At 37.6% G+C, this 18,412-nt stretch overlaps 1 protein-coding gene across 4 annotated transcripts in view; it reads right to left on the bottom strand.

Annotated features, from left to right (window-relative positions):
• Nucleotides 1-18,412, bottom strand: part of NPAS3 (neuronal PAS domain protein 3) — a 596,430-nt gene that overhangs the window by 495,459 nt on the left and 82,559 nt on the right. For 2 of the 4 annotated variants that reach the window (XM_040067722.1, XM_040067721.1), the window contains exon 2: nt 16,622-16,711. The exons of the other annotated variants lie outside the window; for them this stretch is intronic. In XM_040067722.1, the coding sequence (XP_039923656.1) occupies nt 16,622-16,711 (90 nt within the window). The remainder of the gene's footprint in view (nt 1-16,621; nt 16,712-18,412) is intronic. 4 annotated transcript variants of the gene reach the window in all.

Consider the following 18,412-nt stretch of genomic DNA (forward strand, 5'->3'; position numbering starts at 1 on the left):
CTTATTGATATTATTCAGTGTACTGGAAGAACCAATGAAATCACTACCTGTGCTCCTGTTCCCTCTGTTAATTGTCCTAGGGCCCGAAAGTCTCTTCCCATTGCCCTCAGACTTCTCTTGGTTATTCTGTCACTGCCAGTTGGAACTATCAGTACAGAAAGTATTCAGGGGGTCCTTACTAGACCAGAGAGTTTTCCAGTAATATCTCTTATCAGAGCCACTGGGAGACAGCAGAATTCCCTGTGAGGTGGGTACGGTCTACAAATTGGACCCCCCCTTCTCCTTTGAAAGCATTTCCTATTACAACTAACCTTTTCCTGCTAACAGGGGAAGCCTCATTGCCAGGTCCAGGTAGAGATATTTTAGGAGGCCGCACAATCCCAAAAAGACCTTTGCCCACCTCATCAGTTGTCTGGCCTTTTAGTTCCAGAGCCTCACAACTGCTGTAGAAGCTACCCGTCCTACTTGTCAAATTCTGAGAAGGAACCTTCTTCCTGGTACGTGCAGTGACCTGCTTCCAGCCTTCACCTTTAACAGTCCCTCGGCTAAAGGTCCTTTGACTGATTACCCCGCAGGATCCTGAGCCCATCTGCTTCTCCACTGTATTGCAGGTTGAAGACTCCTGAGAGTCCTGAGACCATAGCAGCTCTGAAAATAATAGGTCTCTCTCATTTGGTCACTCAAGTACTATGCAACCTGCTCACTTCTTCCTGTAGCTCCCTCACCGGGTGACAAAGCTCCTCCCCCACAACGAACCTTCTGCAAAATAACTTTTTGTCAGCCCCAGCCTCCTGAAGAGGTATCAGACACTCCTAGCAACCTGTGACCTGGACAGCTACATCTACCATCAGCAGGTCTGGCTGGATGGAAGCCTCTGACATAATACGGGCAGATAAAAGCAGGGTCAGGACACGTTCCTGAGACAAAAGAATACTAATGATACAATAACAGGCTTCACACTAAAATGAAAGTCTAGAAAGACAACAAAAATAAAAAAAAAACCAGACAAGGATTCTATCATCCTTTCCTAAAATGTTTGAATGAAAAAGAAGCAAATCCACTGTCTAGATCTGACAACTCTATACATTTTTCCAGTATACCACAGCATATATCCAGGACCCAAATTCTGAAGTCACAAAAAGCTGATTTCCCTGCCTTTGTGTTTCTGATATTCCAGATTTTAAATCAATCAAATATTCTGCTTTTAGATCATAAACTGATTTTAGCCACTAACCAGATAATGAAGTTTTATCAGAATCATGGTATATTGAATCAAAAACCAACCACAACCATTCAGCAAGTAAACATAGGTAAGCTGAGTCTTTAAAACCAACTAATAACAATAAATTATAGTCTTGGATCAGATTTGAATCTTTTTGCCATTAAAACATCGACATTTTTTCTGTCCAGGACAGAAATAAACTGCACTACATGAGGAAGTCTTTCTTCACCCAAAAGAGCTCTGGAAAACCCCACAGCAAAAATCTCAAAAACCCAGAGAAGCCACAAAACAGAGTGTTTCACTTGCTGTTATGAAAAGGGCACTGAAGTGTTTTAACCAAGTGCTCCTCTGCTGTGTCCTGATTGACTCTGCAAATGAGAATGCAATTAGCTACTTGCATTGAGCAGTTAAATCTCTCCATAAGTGATTTCTAGATGGATATGGAACTCAGAGGCCTTGTTTTCTTTACCAGAAATGTTACAACTGCAGTCAGCACATCTTCAGTGTATCTGACCAATCTGTAAAATTCTAACAATAAGCTGATACACAAAATATCTTTCATCTGATCCATAACACCCTAGCAGCCATGAAAGACTGCTTGCCACTCATCTAGGTATTGTGTTTCGGTTTCACTACATCCACAAGCTTTTAAGCCTCCACTACTCAGAAAACTGTATTTTCTTTACGATTTTGCTGGCACAATGGCCAGGCATGGATCTTCCTGGTTTCTCCTCCACAACAGACTATTCTATTCCTGTAAGACAATGCCAGCCTTGTTCTTCAGTGGTCAGGAGCAGAAGCAAAGAGCACGAACTCCTGTAGTTTTGACCTCATCCTTTCCAGTACACACAGAAGATGAAGAAAAAGATATACAGATTTTTCCATGTGTTCCAAAGTACCCTTGACTTTCCTAGTACACAAGGCTGTGGACAATACAGTTCTTAAGTTCCCCTGTCACGCATGAGAATTGCTTGAATATTAAGCAGTACCTTTGAGGACCACAAGACTGTCCACACCTGCCTCTGTCCCCTCACCAACACAACAGACAGCCACTGCCTGTGCTATTCTTTTCAGCCACATTTCTTCTGCTTCAGCTGACTTGCAGCTAACCAGGAACCCTGCCCCTTTACCTTGCACAAGTTTCATTTGCCTCAGAAAGCATGTTACCCATTCAACCCTCTCAGGTTCAAGCCAGTGTCCCTGGCTCTGCAGTTTTAAAGAATTGGAATTAACAGATGTCCTTTTTTCTACTCTTCTGAGCTCTCTTTGAATAGGCAAACTATGACTCAAATGGGGATGATTTAACTTTTCTGTCATACGTGTTTGTGGGTCCCTGGATAAAGATACATGTACACACTAGTGTGACAACCAAACTCACACATGTCTGCAGACAGAATTAGCTACTCAGCGCAAGCTACAGACTCAAATGATGATCCACCCACATATCCAGACGGTACTTGTCCTAAATACCTACTTATTTACACTGAGTTTCTAAATTGCAAACAGTGAACTGCCTTCCATCACAAATATTCTTTGATAAATGTGCTACAGATATTATACATAGCCTTTTTAAACTGTAGTATGACAAATAGCTAGGGAAAGAGAAAGAGTTGGCAGAATAGGTAAAATGCTGCTGTTCCAACTACATAGGATTTTATGCACCCAGGAATTAGTGACTATACAAGACAAGGCAAATATGAGGCCAGTCTTATGGCAACTTAAATAGTAGTTGCCCTTACCTTTAACTATCTAATAAAGACCTATTCATCTCAAGGAAGATAGATCTTATTGAACTTGTATTAAATCAAATCTTCCTTTGACAATTTGAAAAAAATTTCTGGAAAAGCCACCCAATTATTCTGACAGGAACTAAAAAGTATAAGTGTGACAGCACTTTTCGTTTTCAAGAAATATTGCTGAGAGAGAAAGCATATTCTTGGGGTTTAAGGACATAGAAGACTTGAAATAACAAAAAAAAACCATCATTCAAGGTATTCAGACTTAACAGTTATTGAAAGATGGTGAGTATATGGGGAAAGGGGTTAAAAAAGGCTCAGAGAAAAAACACGCACTGCACACTTACAAAAACTGATATCACACAGCAGAAATTTTGAGAAAATTGTGTCATACATACACAAATCAAGGGCATATTTTTCATCTGACTAGAACAAAGATTAAAAAAAAGCATGATTTTCACATTCTAAATCTGCTTTCAGATACACCATGGAAAAGCCACTTGCCGAAAAAGATCTGTAAGTAATAGCACGATAGTGCATTCTACCGCAATACTTTTTTTTCCACCAGCATAGTGAAAAATTACAACTCTGACCTAAATTTTCATACATTTGAGAGGATTGTTCACTACCATATAATAAGCATTGTAAAACCAGTATTTATGTTTTAACTAGTATTTTTTGGGTCCCTTGCATCTGAGACCATAATCAAATTACGTTGAACAGTTCCCCAATTATCTTCCTTCTTCATTATATGTACCTGTTTTGCCTGGCAGAGACTGTTTGCAGTGTCATCTGGAATGCATACTTTGGTCTCCTGAACACACGCCTCAAGCCAAGAGAAACACTGTTGAAAGTGACAGGTACATTAAAACCACTACCAGGCACCAATCTACCTATCCAAGCACCCTCCAAGGCTCTGCAGAGGGATGTCCCTGCCCCAACAAAGAATGTAGCCATCTTTCTAGGGCTGGAGGTTGAGAAGCAGTGAGTACAAGCAGCGTAGAGGAAGCTATGGGGATTGCAATGACTACTTAGTAATATCAGTTAGTGTTGGGGAGAATTTCAGTATCAAAACATAAGCATGAAGGGGGAGGGAAGGAAATAGTTAATTCTGGTTTATAGTTACCACTGCATTTGGCCTAAAATAAAATAACTTGCTGTTCTGAATGTCATCTTGCTACCTTCATGCAATATGCAACACCTGTATCAAATCAAACTATGTTTTTCATTCTAATGCAGATGTAAAATTTTGCTTAAACATAGCAATAAAGGGCTGATATTTGCATACATTGGATTTGGTCATCCAAACTGAATTTAGTTGTTTGTCAATCAAAAATACCTGCACATAAGAGTCATCAAAGAAAGTCAAAGTACAAAGTCATAAATATTGTATTGTGGGTACAAATAGGAGACACGATAACTATCAGTAAGCACTTACTTTAAGATTTAAAAACTAGTCTTAGATAAGAACATGGGGAAAGTTTAAACAAAATTAATCTAGAAGCTACATACCAGAATGAATTTTACTGTACTTCACCAAATTACCAATATCTTATCAAATATGTATCTGTAAAGAGGTATGTCTTATCTTTACAGCAAGTGCACTTGGAACATGTAGAGCATCAACCCTGAGAGCAGTGGAGCCCTTGTAAAGCCCTACTTCCCCTCTACAGAGCCTGACATTGAACAGCATTTTCTGCTACACTCCAGCTTATTGCAAACATCCCAACAGCACACAGAGAGAGTGTTCATCGGCATTCAGGAGTGAGACCACACGCCTCAGGACTGGGGTGTTCTCCAGAAGCAAGTAAAACAACAAAACTCCTACTTACAACCATGACCATATCGCTGCTGTGCCACCAAGTCCCTGTACAGATACTCACAGGATCTGTTTGGCTAGTGCTAACTATCCCTTGAAGAGCACTCAGCTCAGGAGGCTCTACAAGCCTAGAAGCTCAGAGGTCACAAGCTCCTTAAACCGCTCCTGAGGAAAAGGGGACTTACTCTTATAAAAACCAATGCATTGAAGAGTCAGCCAATTCATTATATGATCTTCCTTCTTGTGAATTCTTAAAAGATTCTATGAGCAGAGTTTCCCTCAAATTAAGGTAATCTATTCCTTGGTTTGAACCTAAAATGGAGTGTATCTGGTGTAAACTAGGGGGAAGGATGAATAGTTCATTGCTTGGGTTAGTTTTATTCTTGTGAAATAGGCAATGCTGCAGGAATGCATCAAAATATCTAGGCAAGAGAAATGAAAAAATTTGGAGTGTAGAAAATTCAGAAAAGTTAATGCAATTTTCCACATTTTGGAATGCATTTCATTCCATTAGTGACAATGTCAACAATTAGATTTCAGTTTAACCTTCAAAATACAACCTAGACCTGGAGCGGTTGATTAGCTCTTCTTTTGACATTACACAATTTTTTTTTTTTTATAACTAAATGCACTCACTTAGTGAGGAGGTGAGGTAAAAATAAGTCAACATCAACAATGGAAAAATCCCTATCTAATGAAGTTGCCTTAACCTGTTTAATAAACTTAAGAGCTTTTACTTATTACACAGTACCATGATCCCATAAGATACAAATCTACCAGCTGAGAACTTCACAGTCATTCAGCAGTACTCATTTATGGATGATTATCTGATTCCATGCCTTTTCCAGCAATTTCAATGCCACAGTCACCGCTGATGCATGATCTGGATACATGCCTGATGTTCCCCAGAGTGATATGAATCAGAACTGTCTCAGTCACGCTGGGTCCAGCATGTAACATAACCATCACCAGTAATCAAGCAGCAACGCAGCAGCTCTAAAAGCTGCTGCCCCAGGAAGCAAGAAGGCCTCCTGCTATGATAACCATAAAATGCTCCCTTACGCATAAGATCTAGGTGTTGCCCAAAGCACACAGCAAGGCATTGTGCCTGACTAGATTCTGATTGCCAGGCTTTTCACTGCAATACTAGTTAAGAGATTTCAAGGGGGTGAAAAAGATCAGAATACTTTTGGAAAGTTTTTGTTTACATCATTTGATTTCAAGGCAGAGGAGATAACCATGTGAGATTTAGCACTGTCACAATCAGGCAAATGACATCATCAGAAGGATTCTGTGGAGACCAAAACTGAAATAAGTAAAATAGGTCAAGCAACTCAGATGATTAGGTTTCTCACCCTTAATGCAAGTCTACAACAAGAATATATGAAATGACAAAAAAATTTAATTATATTATGAAAAATAGGATTGATTTTTAAATGCAGTACAGCTCTTGAGTCTCTTTATCCCAATGATTATTCACTACAGAGTCAAGGAGCAACTAATGTCCCTTCAAATTCTACAATAGGAGTCTTATTTTGTTGAGCTCTGAAATCAAGAATACTGAATTACTAAAATCAGATGAGGTCGGCATTAGGAGCATTTTGCCAATAGAGCAATCTTGGTACACCACTGTGGCAAAGCGCTAAGCATATAATCAGCTATGTCAGCAAAGATCAGCTTTAGACTCATACAGGAATGTCATCACTTTTTAGCAAAACAAGCAATATCAGTAAAAGAACAGTTTTGCAAGTAAAATAGTATATGTGTAGAGGTTTCTGCTGATGGATCTTTGTCCAAGCGGGATACTACATCACTGAGATAGCTCCAATTGATCAAGCTATACCAAAATACACTATAGACTTGGCTTGCATTCTGCTCTTAATCTTAGTTCAGTATTTCCCTCTGTATCTACTGAATAACAAAACCCATTCAACCTGCCAAGTTAGCAAAATATGAATGCCCTTTTTAGTGTAACATCTAGCTCAAAATGTAGAGCACAGCAGCATTCCTGATGCAAAGAAAATACTGCTAGACAAAGCAATGGTACATGCTGTACCAAAGCAAGTTACAACCAATCCATTGATTAGTACTGATCACTGGTTACACGGGTGACAGGTGTACAGCCCAGTGCAGAGTGTCTGCAGCCCTGTGATGTTTTCAGACAGCCCCAGGACTACCAGGCTACCAAACTCATTGCACCCTGCAGTTTGGTTACACAAAGTCTTTACAGCTTGAAAATCTCTGCTCTTTCCCTGTCCCTGGACCATCTATATGTTTCCTCACTGAGAACTGCCAGTGGAGAGCATTCACAGAAATGACAAATTTTTCAAAAGTGGAGCTGCACAACAGCCCCTCTCTTCCAGCCACGTGAAGCAGGATGTACAGTGGCTTACATGAAAGGATATGCAGAAGGCGACAGTGGCACAGACAGCAGCCTGTCCTAACACTGCAATGACCTTGAGGTAGCAAAGGTAATAACCACAATTAACGAAGTCCAGTGCAATCACAAGGCTTGCAGAACTACTGCCCTGGGCAGTAAATGAATCACTGGAATTTAGCAAGAGGGTGGAAAACTATACAGGACACTTCTAGGGAAGGAGATAATCGATCAATGTATTGAAATTTGGCAGCTTAAGACCTGCACAAAGATGTGTACGGATCCTGGCTGTGAGTCAGCTGTGGAGGAAACACACTCCAGTGTCACAGCTAGCTATGGACAGCTACATGAAATTAATTCATTCAACTGCTGCTCCATTCCCCACAGTCCATTTAGCTGACTTTTGTGCAGAGATAGGGGAATTTCACCTTTTATATAGATGCAGCTGGAAAGACTACACGCAAATTATTCCCAGTACACAACACATACTGTAAGTAGTGCAGCCTGATTAAATGGTACATGATACAGCATCTTAAACTACTCTGCATCACAGTCTGTAATCTCAAAGATGGCACAGACCCAACATCACTTATGAAACCGTAAGACAAAGTTCAGTGTAACTATAACAGGAAAAAGTATCTCTTTTCCTGGGTCTCCTGTTGGTCAATGTTCAGAAAATTTTAAGTGTGACAGACTGTGTCTTTCCTTCTTGTTGACCAAATTTTTTGTTTGGCATCCGCAAAAAATTTATTCTTTATTTACCAGAAATTAAGGGCAAACCTTATTTTTATAATTTTTAGTTCATATGGTACAGTGGTTTTCTTGTTATTTGTTGTTTTGGGGGTTGGGATATTTTTTTGTTAGCTTTTTAGAACAATAATAGAGAATCACTTCATTGCTAAAACAATTAAAAATTGTCACCTTCCTATTGCACTTAGACAGAAGTATGCTTTATGTTTCATTGTATTTTTCTTTAAAATTATTGAATTTCATTTCTTTTCAAAAGTGCATATTCTATGTGTGTGCATATATGTACATGTGTGAGCATGAACATGGAACTTTTAAGACCACAAACATCATATGAATATCTGTACAACAACAAAAATAAAATTTTACAGAATGCAATGCACGTCTTGTTTCCTGTGTACCAGTCTGACATGATGCAGACTTAGAGAAATTTTCACGTTTTAACTGGAGCACTATTTGACTTAAAGGGAAAGCAAATCAAGTGTTAAATACTTTAAACTGACTACAAGTATCACTATCATAACAGAATTATAGCATGTGTATGATAACAGTTTCTTTATAAACAAGTTCAAAGTTTAGTGATATGGCTGTATCTGGATGTGAAACAAGAGCTGTGTCACTTTTACATCGTAAAACCCTATGGCCAGGTAGAAGAATTCATTGATTATTAAATAACAACTTAAGCCTTAAAACTAGGTAAGACACAGCAATGTGAAGGGCTTCTAAGTAGTCAAATAATAATTTAAAAAAACCCCAATATTTAGAACGTGATCTTGAGGTTCCCAGTTTGGGAGGTGGATGAAGAATAAGGAACAAAATGTTAAGCAAAAGGTCCATTTTCAGAAAACTCTGAACTTTTTTTTTTTCAATAAAGCCTTACGCTTGCTGATTTCATCATTTAATCTTCCAATCATCCAAAAAACACACGCATTTCTAAATAAAAGCACCATTTAGAAAATAAATTAAAAATAACTAATTAATGAAGAAAACTAATATGAAAGATTTTAGGGTTTCCAAAAACTACCTACTTGCTCTTCTTTTTAGATAAACACAGTCTCTAAATTTGCTAACCATTTGCAAATAATCTAGGTTTGTTTCCAGAAACAGCTTTCAAAACAAACAACAAAAAAAAAGGAGTTCACTAGTAGCCATCACTACAAACACAGATTTTCTAAAGAGAATTGTCTCTATATTTCAACAAAGTCACTGTGTGAAACAAGCTCACATTACTTGAAAGAAGGCTGCAGCCATCTCATACTGCTGCAAGTAAAGAGTGTGCTCATGACTCACTGCCCCTGCCTGGTTGCAACTCATCAGTGCCGGCAGCCCTAATCTGCTCCCAGACATTATGAACCAGCGGCTCTGATATATGGATTAGATCTACCCCAAGTACTCTGTGCAGGGAAAGAACTCCATGAGCCCTTTATTCCCTACGGAGTACCTGTGCAGGAGAATAAATCAGTGATATGAAAGAAAACATGAAATCCTTCCCAGTAAAATTTGCAGATGACACAAAAGATAATAAAATGGTAAATACCAGGGAGTTGTCAGTTCCACAGATTGCATGGCAGCCTGGGCTCACCTGAATAAGATGTGTCTTAACACAGCTGAGCACAAAGCTGTCTATCTCATAACTAAGAGCACACATTCCAAACAAAGACAATATAATAAGCTAGAAGGAGGCATATGGATGATGGTGGATAACCAAATTAATATTAGCCCACAGTGCAATACCCTGGCTAGAGCAGTGAAAAAGATCCTTTGATGTACAAGGACGTAAACACAGAGTAGCAATAGGAAAGGATTATATAAATCACTACCGATGTTGAGACAGAATCTTTCTGTTTCAAACAGCATGCAACATGGTTCTAGTTTATTTCTGTGATCCCCGAGCATTCCCACAGGAACAACCAAAGGACTATACTGGTATTCAAACTAGAAATCCTTAATCAGCTACAAGAAGCATTCAAATTCTGGAAAACTTGCCTTGCTAAAAAATGAGGAATCTGTGTCAAAGAGGAGGATAAACGATTACTGGTTTACTGTCTACAGATATTTAAATGGAAGGGTGGGAGGAAATGAGAAGTATCATGAATATTAAAGGAGAACTTTTCAGCTTCTTAATGCTAGATTTTTCATGCTTCTGCTGCATAAAATTAATAAAATTCAGAGAGAAAATAAGGTAACAATACTTAACTAATAAATAGTAAGTACTGTTCATCTAAAGAGAAGCAGGATTTTCTTTCACCTGAAGTTTTTATATCCAGCATTTTCCTTCTAAAAAGAAGCAGAAGTTGCAATATTATGTCAGTATCTTATATAGTTATTTTAAAGCAGATGAAGACAAAAAGTGGGAACTCTATCATTCAAAAGCATACTTAAAATGCTCCAGGACAGCTTTGATACCACAAACCCTTCTAGTTATTTGAGCTTTTAAGCATGTATTTAGCTAGTTCCTTATATTTGCGGGACAATTATTTCCCCTTTCCCAAGTTATGGAATGATCACTTAAGTTGTTAGTAAGCCAAATGAACTGCTCACTCCTTTCCCAAGTCATATTTTAGATATACTTGGTATTAATGCTTCTGTATTTGTGCAAAGCAGCAAATTACCGAAAGAGCATGGGAAAAGTGAAACCTTGCTGTATTGCTGAATACACAAAATAGCTCAGTCACAGATAATTTGAATTGATCTTTCCATTTCTGAAACCAGTAATATGACTTGTGAAAAAAGAAAAAACAACTGAAACAAAACACCACAAAACCACACCACAAAAACACCATCAAAACAAGCCCCATGAAACAAACAAAACGAAAAGACCCCTTTGTATTTGAAATGAGAAAGAAATGCAAAAGCAATTTTAGTACAATATCAAAAAAACCTGTCTTAACAGGGAATTAGCAAACTGTGACTAATATCCTAATGAAAGGGTGTGGTCACAGGACCTGAAGACCCAGACGGTATAATGGAGGTAATTGCCTAATTCATCAATTGACCAATACAAAATTCACTTCAGAATTTGACTCAGAATATATATTACAATTTGATACTGCAAAGCTTAAGTGAATCTTCAAAATTTGATTTGAATTACAGACTGCACAGCATTTTCTAAACCTAAATAGGAATTTTTCAGTGGAAGAAAATTTTCAGGTAACATGCATGCATCACACCTACTCTCTATCCAGGCTACCTCCCATTAATCTCAAAGTAAAACTTCAAACCAGTGCAATATCTAACAGTATCATAATCAAAATATGACAAAATTTCTGTTACTAAAAAATTATATTTTGAGTGCTGTTCTCTCAAATGCTCCAATCAGCCAAGGATTAGAGGTTCAAGTTAACACTAGCAACTGATCACTAATCATTTTAAAGTACCACTGCTAATCTCATTTCTTACCCAGAGAAAGCCCACTCACGTCTTACTTCTAAGCAAGACATTGGCTTACTTTTGAATGTGTTTTAAATTTGGCTAATGACACCTTTTTTCTTCCTGCAAAAGACCTCTAGAACACCTCTGAACAGAGGACCCACAGATTGCTCAATGCTACACAAAGGCAAGAGCAAACATAGGCAGTGGTAACGGATAAAGTTTTTCCAGGCAGCCTCACACTGAGGCTGTAAGGATCAGTTGACTTATGTTAAAAGCCTGTCACACGAGTATAGCAGCGGCTTCTCTGCATTTTGCTGATAGAGAATGAATTGGGTTATAAGCTTTCAAAATTTTCTGAGAGGTCAAATTTATAAAGAGGCGATATCTAGAATCTTCTTCAAATACACCTATTAAATTCACATTGTGAGAAATAAAATCAAGCTGTGCAGTGATGGGACATTGCTGCAAAGTGAAATCCACTGTGAAAGAAGATGCAGCCTCTCCTTCCTGTTTTACTAGAGCAGAGCAAACTAAATAGCAGCTTCTTCAATTGCTCTCTCTTAAGTTAACCCCTAAACATGGGATCCTGAAGACATTGCTGAAAAAAATATTCAGGTACCCTACAGCCTTAGCCTGAATGACGGTCCTGTTGTCTTACATGTTATATGTTTTTCCTGGAGCTAAAATAATTGTTTAAGACCACTGTATCTTTTCCTTAGCTATATAACTGCAGATGAGTCAGAATAAACAAACGAAAATTCTGAAAAGTCTTGCCAAGTCAATTTATGAGCAGCACCACAACTAAGAAACAAGATGGAGAAAAATAGCACCTGCTTGGCCATCAGCAGCCTTTCTATGCTGCTTAAATGACTATACTGACCTGTCCCAGCAGGCCCAGCTGCCAGGGGGGCAGCTGGAGATTCTAACCACTTTGATAAAGGCATGGGTCTCCACCTGGAACAACTAGCTCCCCTTCTGCAGGGTTTTTACAGCTTTATCCCCATTATGGTGATGATGGGCACTGCAGACCACTTCAAGCACCCATCTTCCCACCTTCTGCAATTACTTGAAGTCCCTCACTAGAAACCCCAGGTTTATATTCCCATTTATGTTGACCAGTATGGCCATTAGATTTCTCATGTATGCAAACCAATCCTGCTTTTGTTATATCAATCTGATAAATATATAAATCTGAATCCAAGCCTTTAGAGGCTGAATAGACTAGCTTAGACTTGCTACTTTTTCTCATTTGTAGAAATATTTATGCGTTTGATTCAACATGGAGTCTGACAGGGGCTTACTTTGGTCTATGAAGCTGAGATGCTTTGAGCATTTACAGACTCAGGATGAAAATGCATACGTAACCAAGCTACATGTTCCAGGACAGATTGCACCCCTTAGACTGAAATCACTGAGCTTTCTTTCTATGTTCATTTCACTAACTTGCTGAGAAATAAAAAGAGCTAAGATGACCATAGCTGTATCTGTGGGATTTAAATGAACTAGGTGTTTTCCTGACATCTTTATTCTATGCTCTTGATTTCAGAAGAAATAGATTACTGCAGAACTCTTCCCTGTTCTCTATATTCCTGAAGAGAGACAAGACAAAGTAAGGTAGAGATTTGTCTTGTATGGACAAGACAAAGTAAGGTAGAGATGATTCTTCCACCCTTGCTTGGGAGATAACACACAACAGCCACCCAGGTGATACCCTGAGCATCATTCTGTGAAGTGGCTTCCAGGTTGAGAACAAAAAAAACCTGAAATATCCTCTTCTTGTATTCAACAGGTCCCCCACAGACAGGCAAAACCACTCTTTTTTGACATACCAGTATTCTTTGTAACTTAGTAACAAATAAAATGAGAGCATGGGCAAATAGCTCTGCTCCTCTTGAGGTGTCTTTGGAAATCATCTACCCATGCTTCGTTCACTGTTTGGCACTCCATAAAGGTGACAAAAAGTGCAAACCAGGGGTGTCTGAGCAAGCAGAAGAAAGATTTTTCAATCTGGGCAAAGAGAAAAACCTTGGCAGTTTGGTTATAACAAAGTAGTTCGAACCGAACGAGAAATATATCATTTTGTTGTCAATTTTGTTTGACGTCAGAAATCAAGAGCCTAGACATACCTTGCTACAGCTAGGGGCACTGGAAAAGGGGAATACTCAGGAGTTGATGGACAGCTGTATTCCAGGCCAGTAACTGATCGACCTCTAGTTTTACCTCCATAGCTTGAGACAAGTCTGTACCACTTGTGAACATCAAAATTATTTGTAATGATTTTGAAGCTTACTTTAGAACTTTTTAAAGAGCATATTTATACATTTAGGGATCTAAAAAAACCCACACAGGCCCATGACAACCAAGGTGGGGGCCAATTTAGTAGGAGAGGAATCTGTTGTCTTTTGCCACCATCTTTTGAAATTGTATGTTCCACTGCATTCCAAGCAAGGAATCCAGCAGTAGCTATGAGACTCAGTTGGAAGAATATCATAAATAGTCTAGAGAAATCTGTGTAAGAATATTTACTATTTTGCCCGTTTTACATATATTAGCTAAAGTAACCATTAGGCCAGCTCAAGAACTTTTTTTTGTGCCACAAAAACCTTTCTGCAATTTTTTTTTTAGCACTACTAAAATATGTTTACTTTTTACAAACAGTTATTTCCAGTATTTATTGGCACTAAAATCTGCTTATAAATGTTACTTCCCCAAAGGTTTTCTGAAAAGTATTTTTGGCATAAAAGGTCAAGGTATAAGCCTTTAAATTTTTTACAGAAAGGATCAGAATATCTTTATTTCAACAGCTAAGTAGCTTTACACAAAATACTTTTAGCAGGTACATGCTTAACCATAAGTCTAGAGTAGGCACTCTGCATAATACATCTTTTAATTTTAAAAGGACTAGAGGGAAAAAAGTCAAGCTCCATAATCCATGATTCTCTGTCCTGTCCTGGTCTATCTGGCCAGCCCTTAAAATTGCCTTAGCTTTCAGAATAAGACAATTTGCTGCTTTGAGCCCAGCCCAAAAATTATCCTGCATGAGAAAGGATTCACACAGCCATTTCTGTTAATACCTAGTGGCATTTTTAGATCTACTGTTCTTTTCCCAACCTAATCAGGGGACAGACTGAGCATATGAGATGCACATAAACATCTAGTACCAAATGTTCATATTTCTTGAAACACTAGAGGTAAAGGCTTTCAAAGTATTAAAAAAATAGCTTGATTTATTTTTTCCTTGATTAGTGAACAGTTGTTACATTTTTGGAAACAAATTACTACAGTAACAAATTATCAAAAACATCCATTGGGAAAAAGACAGAAAGAATGCCTGAGAGACCTTAAGCAGTGTGGAAGTAGAACCGGGAGAAAAAATTCATTAATGAAAAAGGACTCTATATCTTCTCCAGAAAAATCTAGCTGTTAGCTTCCTAAAATAATCCATGTATTTTACAAGCAAGATGAACTGAGCTATATTACTTCATAATTCACATTTCAGGAATGGAAAACATATAAAAATCAACACTGTTTCATGGGCAGTCTGATTTTTCGATTTTGCCCCTTTTTTGGCAAAATAACTTTTTTGGAAATTTTTATTTGCAATTGCAAAGGAGCATCAATTATTTCGTTTTGTGGGCAGCACAGCTAGCTGTTTTAAGTATACCAATTATAACTTATATCTAGTTAAAAAAAAAAGTCTAGATAATCAACTATATTGCAGCATTCAGAGTGAAGCTATCACCGTATTTAACACTCATGACAAACTGTGCCAAGTTTTCTTATTTCCGCAAAGTTTCAAAATCTTGAAGTTGTTCTAAAAACTGATATAAATATTGCACAACAAATCTGTTTCATATGTTTAAATAAATGAATATATTTTTATGCTTACTGAACTTACAAGAGAAGCAAAAACACTGAAATTAAGTTCTGTGGTAACATTTGAAATTATACTAGATGCAGACTGCTTCAGTTACCCTGGACACTGCCATTATTTAGAGAGCTAGAAGGGAAGAGTCATGAAAAATACAAAAAGTCCAGCAAACCTTTATGTCTGTGTAAATCAGAAATAAGTCATATCTCACACCAAAAGTAGCCATTCACAAAAAAAAAAAAAAGCCAAGCAAGAGGTCAGATTTTCATTTTGGCTCACCAAGTTACACTGATGCTGTAATTATTTTGATAAATCTAGATTGCTCTTTTCCTCTCACTTCTGTAAACCAAAACGATAGTCTTCATTTACATCCAAGTAACAGCTTTTACTGATGTGGTTGTACCTATTACTAAAAGAAAAGATTTGGGAAACAAGCAGCAGGTTATAGAATCAAAAGAGGGAATAAGAGAATATGATCTAAAAAACTGTAATGAGTATGACTGCCCTTGCCAAAGAAACATTTTGTTTTAATGCAAAGTACAACTAAATTTTAGAATTTAAGGAGTTATTGGAAAACAAAATGCTATACAGAGAATGATAATGGTAACACTGGTATACAAGACAGGAATATAGTTGGAGCATGAAAAGTAAACACTAAGTGACAGAATGCATTTTCAAAATCCAGTGAGACAACAGAGAATTCATAATGCATTTGCAATATATTAACTCAAAATCATCTGCAACACACCTGTCAAATATATACTCTTAGATTCTATGTTGAAATAGATAATTAAATCCTTGTTGCAGTAAAATAGAAACTTCACTGCTTGCAAAACTAACGGAAGTCAAGCCCTTTGCATTTGCCTGCTCAGAGCAGTAGCATTTTTGTCAGAAGCACCAGTAATGATCTTGAGTTACGCACAAAATCAGGCTCTGTTAGGGCAACGGACAAAGGCAAATGACTGCAAAGAAAGAGGACTCAACTTCAATTTAACTGTCCTGTAAGGTACATACTAATTAGCTGCAAAGCTATGAAATCCTAGCTAGCATGTTAAGTCTGCTACATGACAGTATAATTTGACTTCTTAAAGGATTATGCAAATTACAACTCATCATTCCATTACATGACTGAAAAAAAGTGACAGCTAATTTATACATAACACACCTTTCAAATCCCTAAGATGTGAAGCACCTGTGCAATACATTTTGCCTAGATTTTCTAGCGTGCACACTCTTGTTTATTGCACTGTACAGAAGCATACCTAAGAGATTTAGTAAAGTCTTAGGGGTTTTTATTTGCTTTTTAGCTTTTAGTGCACAATCCCAAAGAATTAAACAACATACTTCTGTCACTGCTGTAGAGGTTTTGCACACAAGAAGTGTACGGTTTCAACACACGTGTAATTTCGGAATAGCAGGAGAGCACGAGCACTAAATGCACGAGCTAGAGGCAAGACTCACACAGATTTCAACATACTTCTGGTAGGTAGATTCACAGTAGATTCCGTCATATCGGTAGATTTTCCTACATTCTGATTGGTTGGGCAGAGGATGCTGGACAGTTATTCTGTAGAGGCATCAAAAACAGATAGACATGACTAGAGGATCTCTACAGGTAACTGTAATGCAGGACAAATCAGTATGTTGAAATTGATTTTTGAAATTTTATTTTTAAATTAAATGCCTTTCTAATCTCTTTAAGTCAACTGCCTTGTGCACATAACACCCACAGTTTTCACTTTTCAAAATTTGCACTGAGAGTAAACTAAACTTCAATTCTCCACAAGAACAGTGTTTTTTTCCCCATCAAATAAAAGTGGAAGAGGTATGGAATTTTATAAATCAAGTTGATATTTCAGATAGTTCATATATATATACAGTAGTGCTTATAAAATTGATTATTTATTGTTTACTGTTGCAATCCTTCCTCAGGCAGAACATTCATTTATGTCAGCTGGGAGTTTGTCCAGACAAAGATCAAATAACCCTCCAATTTAAAATGTCAACAGCAATTCTCACATTTGCACAGAATGAGGATGTTGTGGTATTATGAGGACTGTGATTGAAGGTGCTCAGCACCATCTGAATAATGCCATATGTTCTCAGATCGACTGAAAGAAAATGAAAGTGATTGGCAGCAATCAGGAGGTGCGCAGCATCTTGTAAAATCAGTCCCTAAAAGATTTGTCAATCATTCTCTTATTCACCCCTCCCCAGGTCCCTGTTAGCAGAAAATATAATTTGGCTATAAAAATTCAATGTTGTTTTTAAAATATACTTGGGAATTGCACACAAAACAGTACCCTCCAATTTTCTTTTTTTTTTTCCTTCCTCTTCTCTGGAATAAAAACACATTTTAGATGCTTTCATATCTTCCACAAATTAATACCTTTTTCCCTTGTAATGTAATGGCATTTCACAGGAGTAAGGATAAATTATTTGAGAAATTTTACAAGTTTTTCAAATGTAGAATTTTAGGTTGTGATTTTTAAAAGTTCTAGTGAGTAGAGAATTATTTTATGTTATCATTATTTTTATAGTGTTAACATTTACATAGCTCTGTGCTAACCTTGGTTTTTAAAATTGTGTCAACAGTAATTTGAGACTGCAGGTTTGAGAAAAAAAAATTAGTACCATTCTCCAGCTACAAGCTCTATGAGCAAATGGAAAGTTATCTGTTGTGGAAACTGAGGACCTTCCTCAATAAGACTGTTCCTCCAGTACGTCAAGTGCAAACAGTTCCATGTTTTACAGCCCTGGCTCCTTGCTCATTTAAAGTAGAAACCTAGTCTGAGCTGGCCTCAGCACTGTTTTTGCCCCACGGGACCCCACAGACAGAAGAAAGGAGATGATTCTGTGATGAAGGCAGGACCAAACACCTCCGAATTCTGGCATATTCTAGCACTCGCTAATTAAGACGCTACCAGAGTGACTTATTTATTGTGATACCTGGAGCCTGTAAGTTAGACATTTAAGTACCATATATACCAGATGAAGAAATTTAAGTATCTCAAAATGGGATTTGAAAAACAAGTGCTGTCTGCAGGTAACCATGTCAGCTAGTACAAGGGATCTAGGAGAGTTTCCTCTATGTTGTGTGTGCATGAGAGACACAAACCCTTCACTTTGGATCATACAGAAATGCTGACATCAAAGAAAACTCAAGATCCAAAATCTTCAGTGCACCATCACAAGGGCTGAAAAAAATGCCCAAATTTAACTCACTGTGCCATTTTTGTTTTGTGGTTTTTTCTTTGTTTATTTTTTG

Source organism: Hirundo rustica, chromosome 6 (assembly GCF_015227805.2).
Source record: "Hirundo rustica isolate bHirRus1 chromosome 6, bHirRus1.pri.v3, whole genome shotgun sequence".
Classification (NCBI taxonomy): domain Eukaryota; kingdom Metazoa; phylum Chordata; class Aves; order Passeriformes; family Hirundinidae; genus Hirundo; species Hirundo rustica.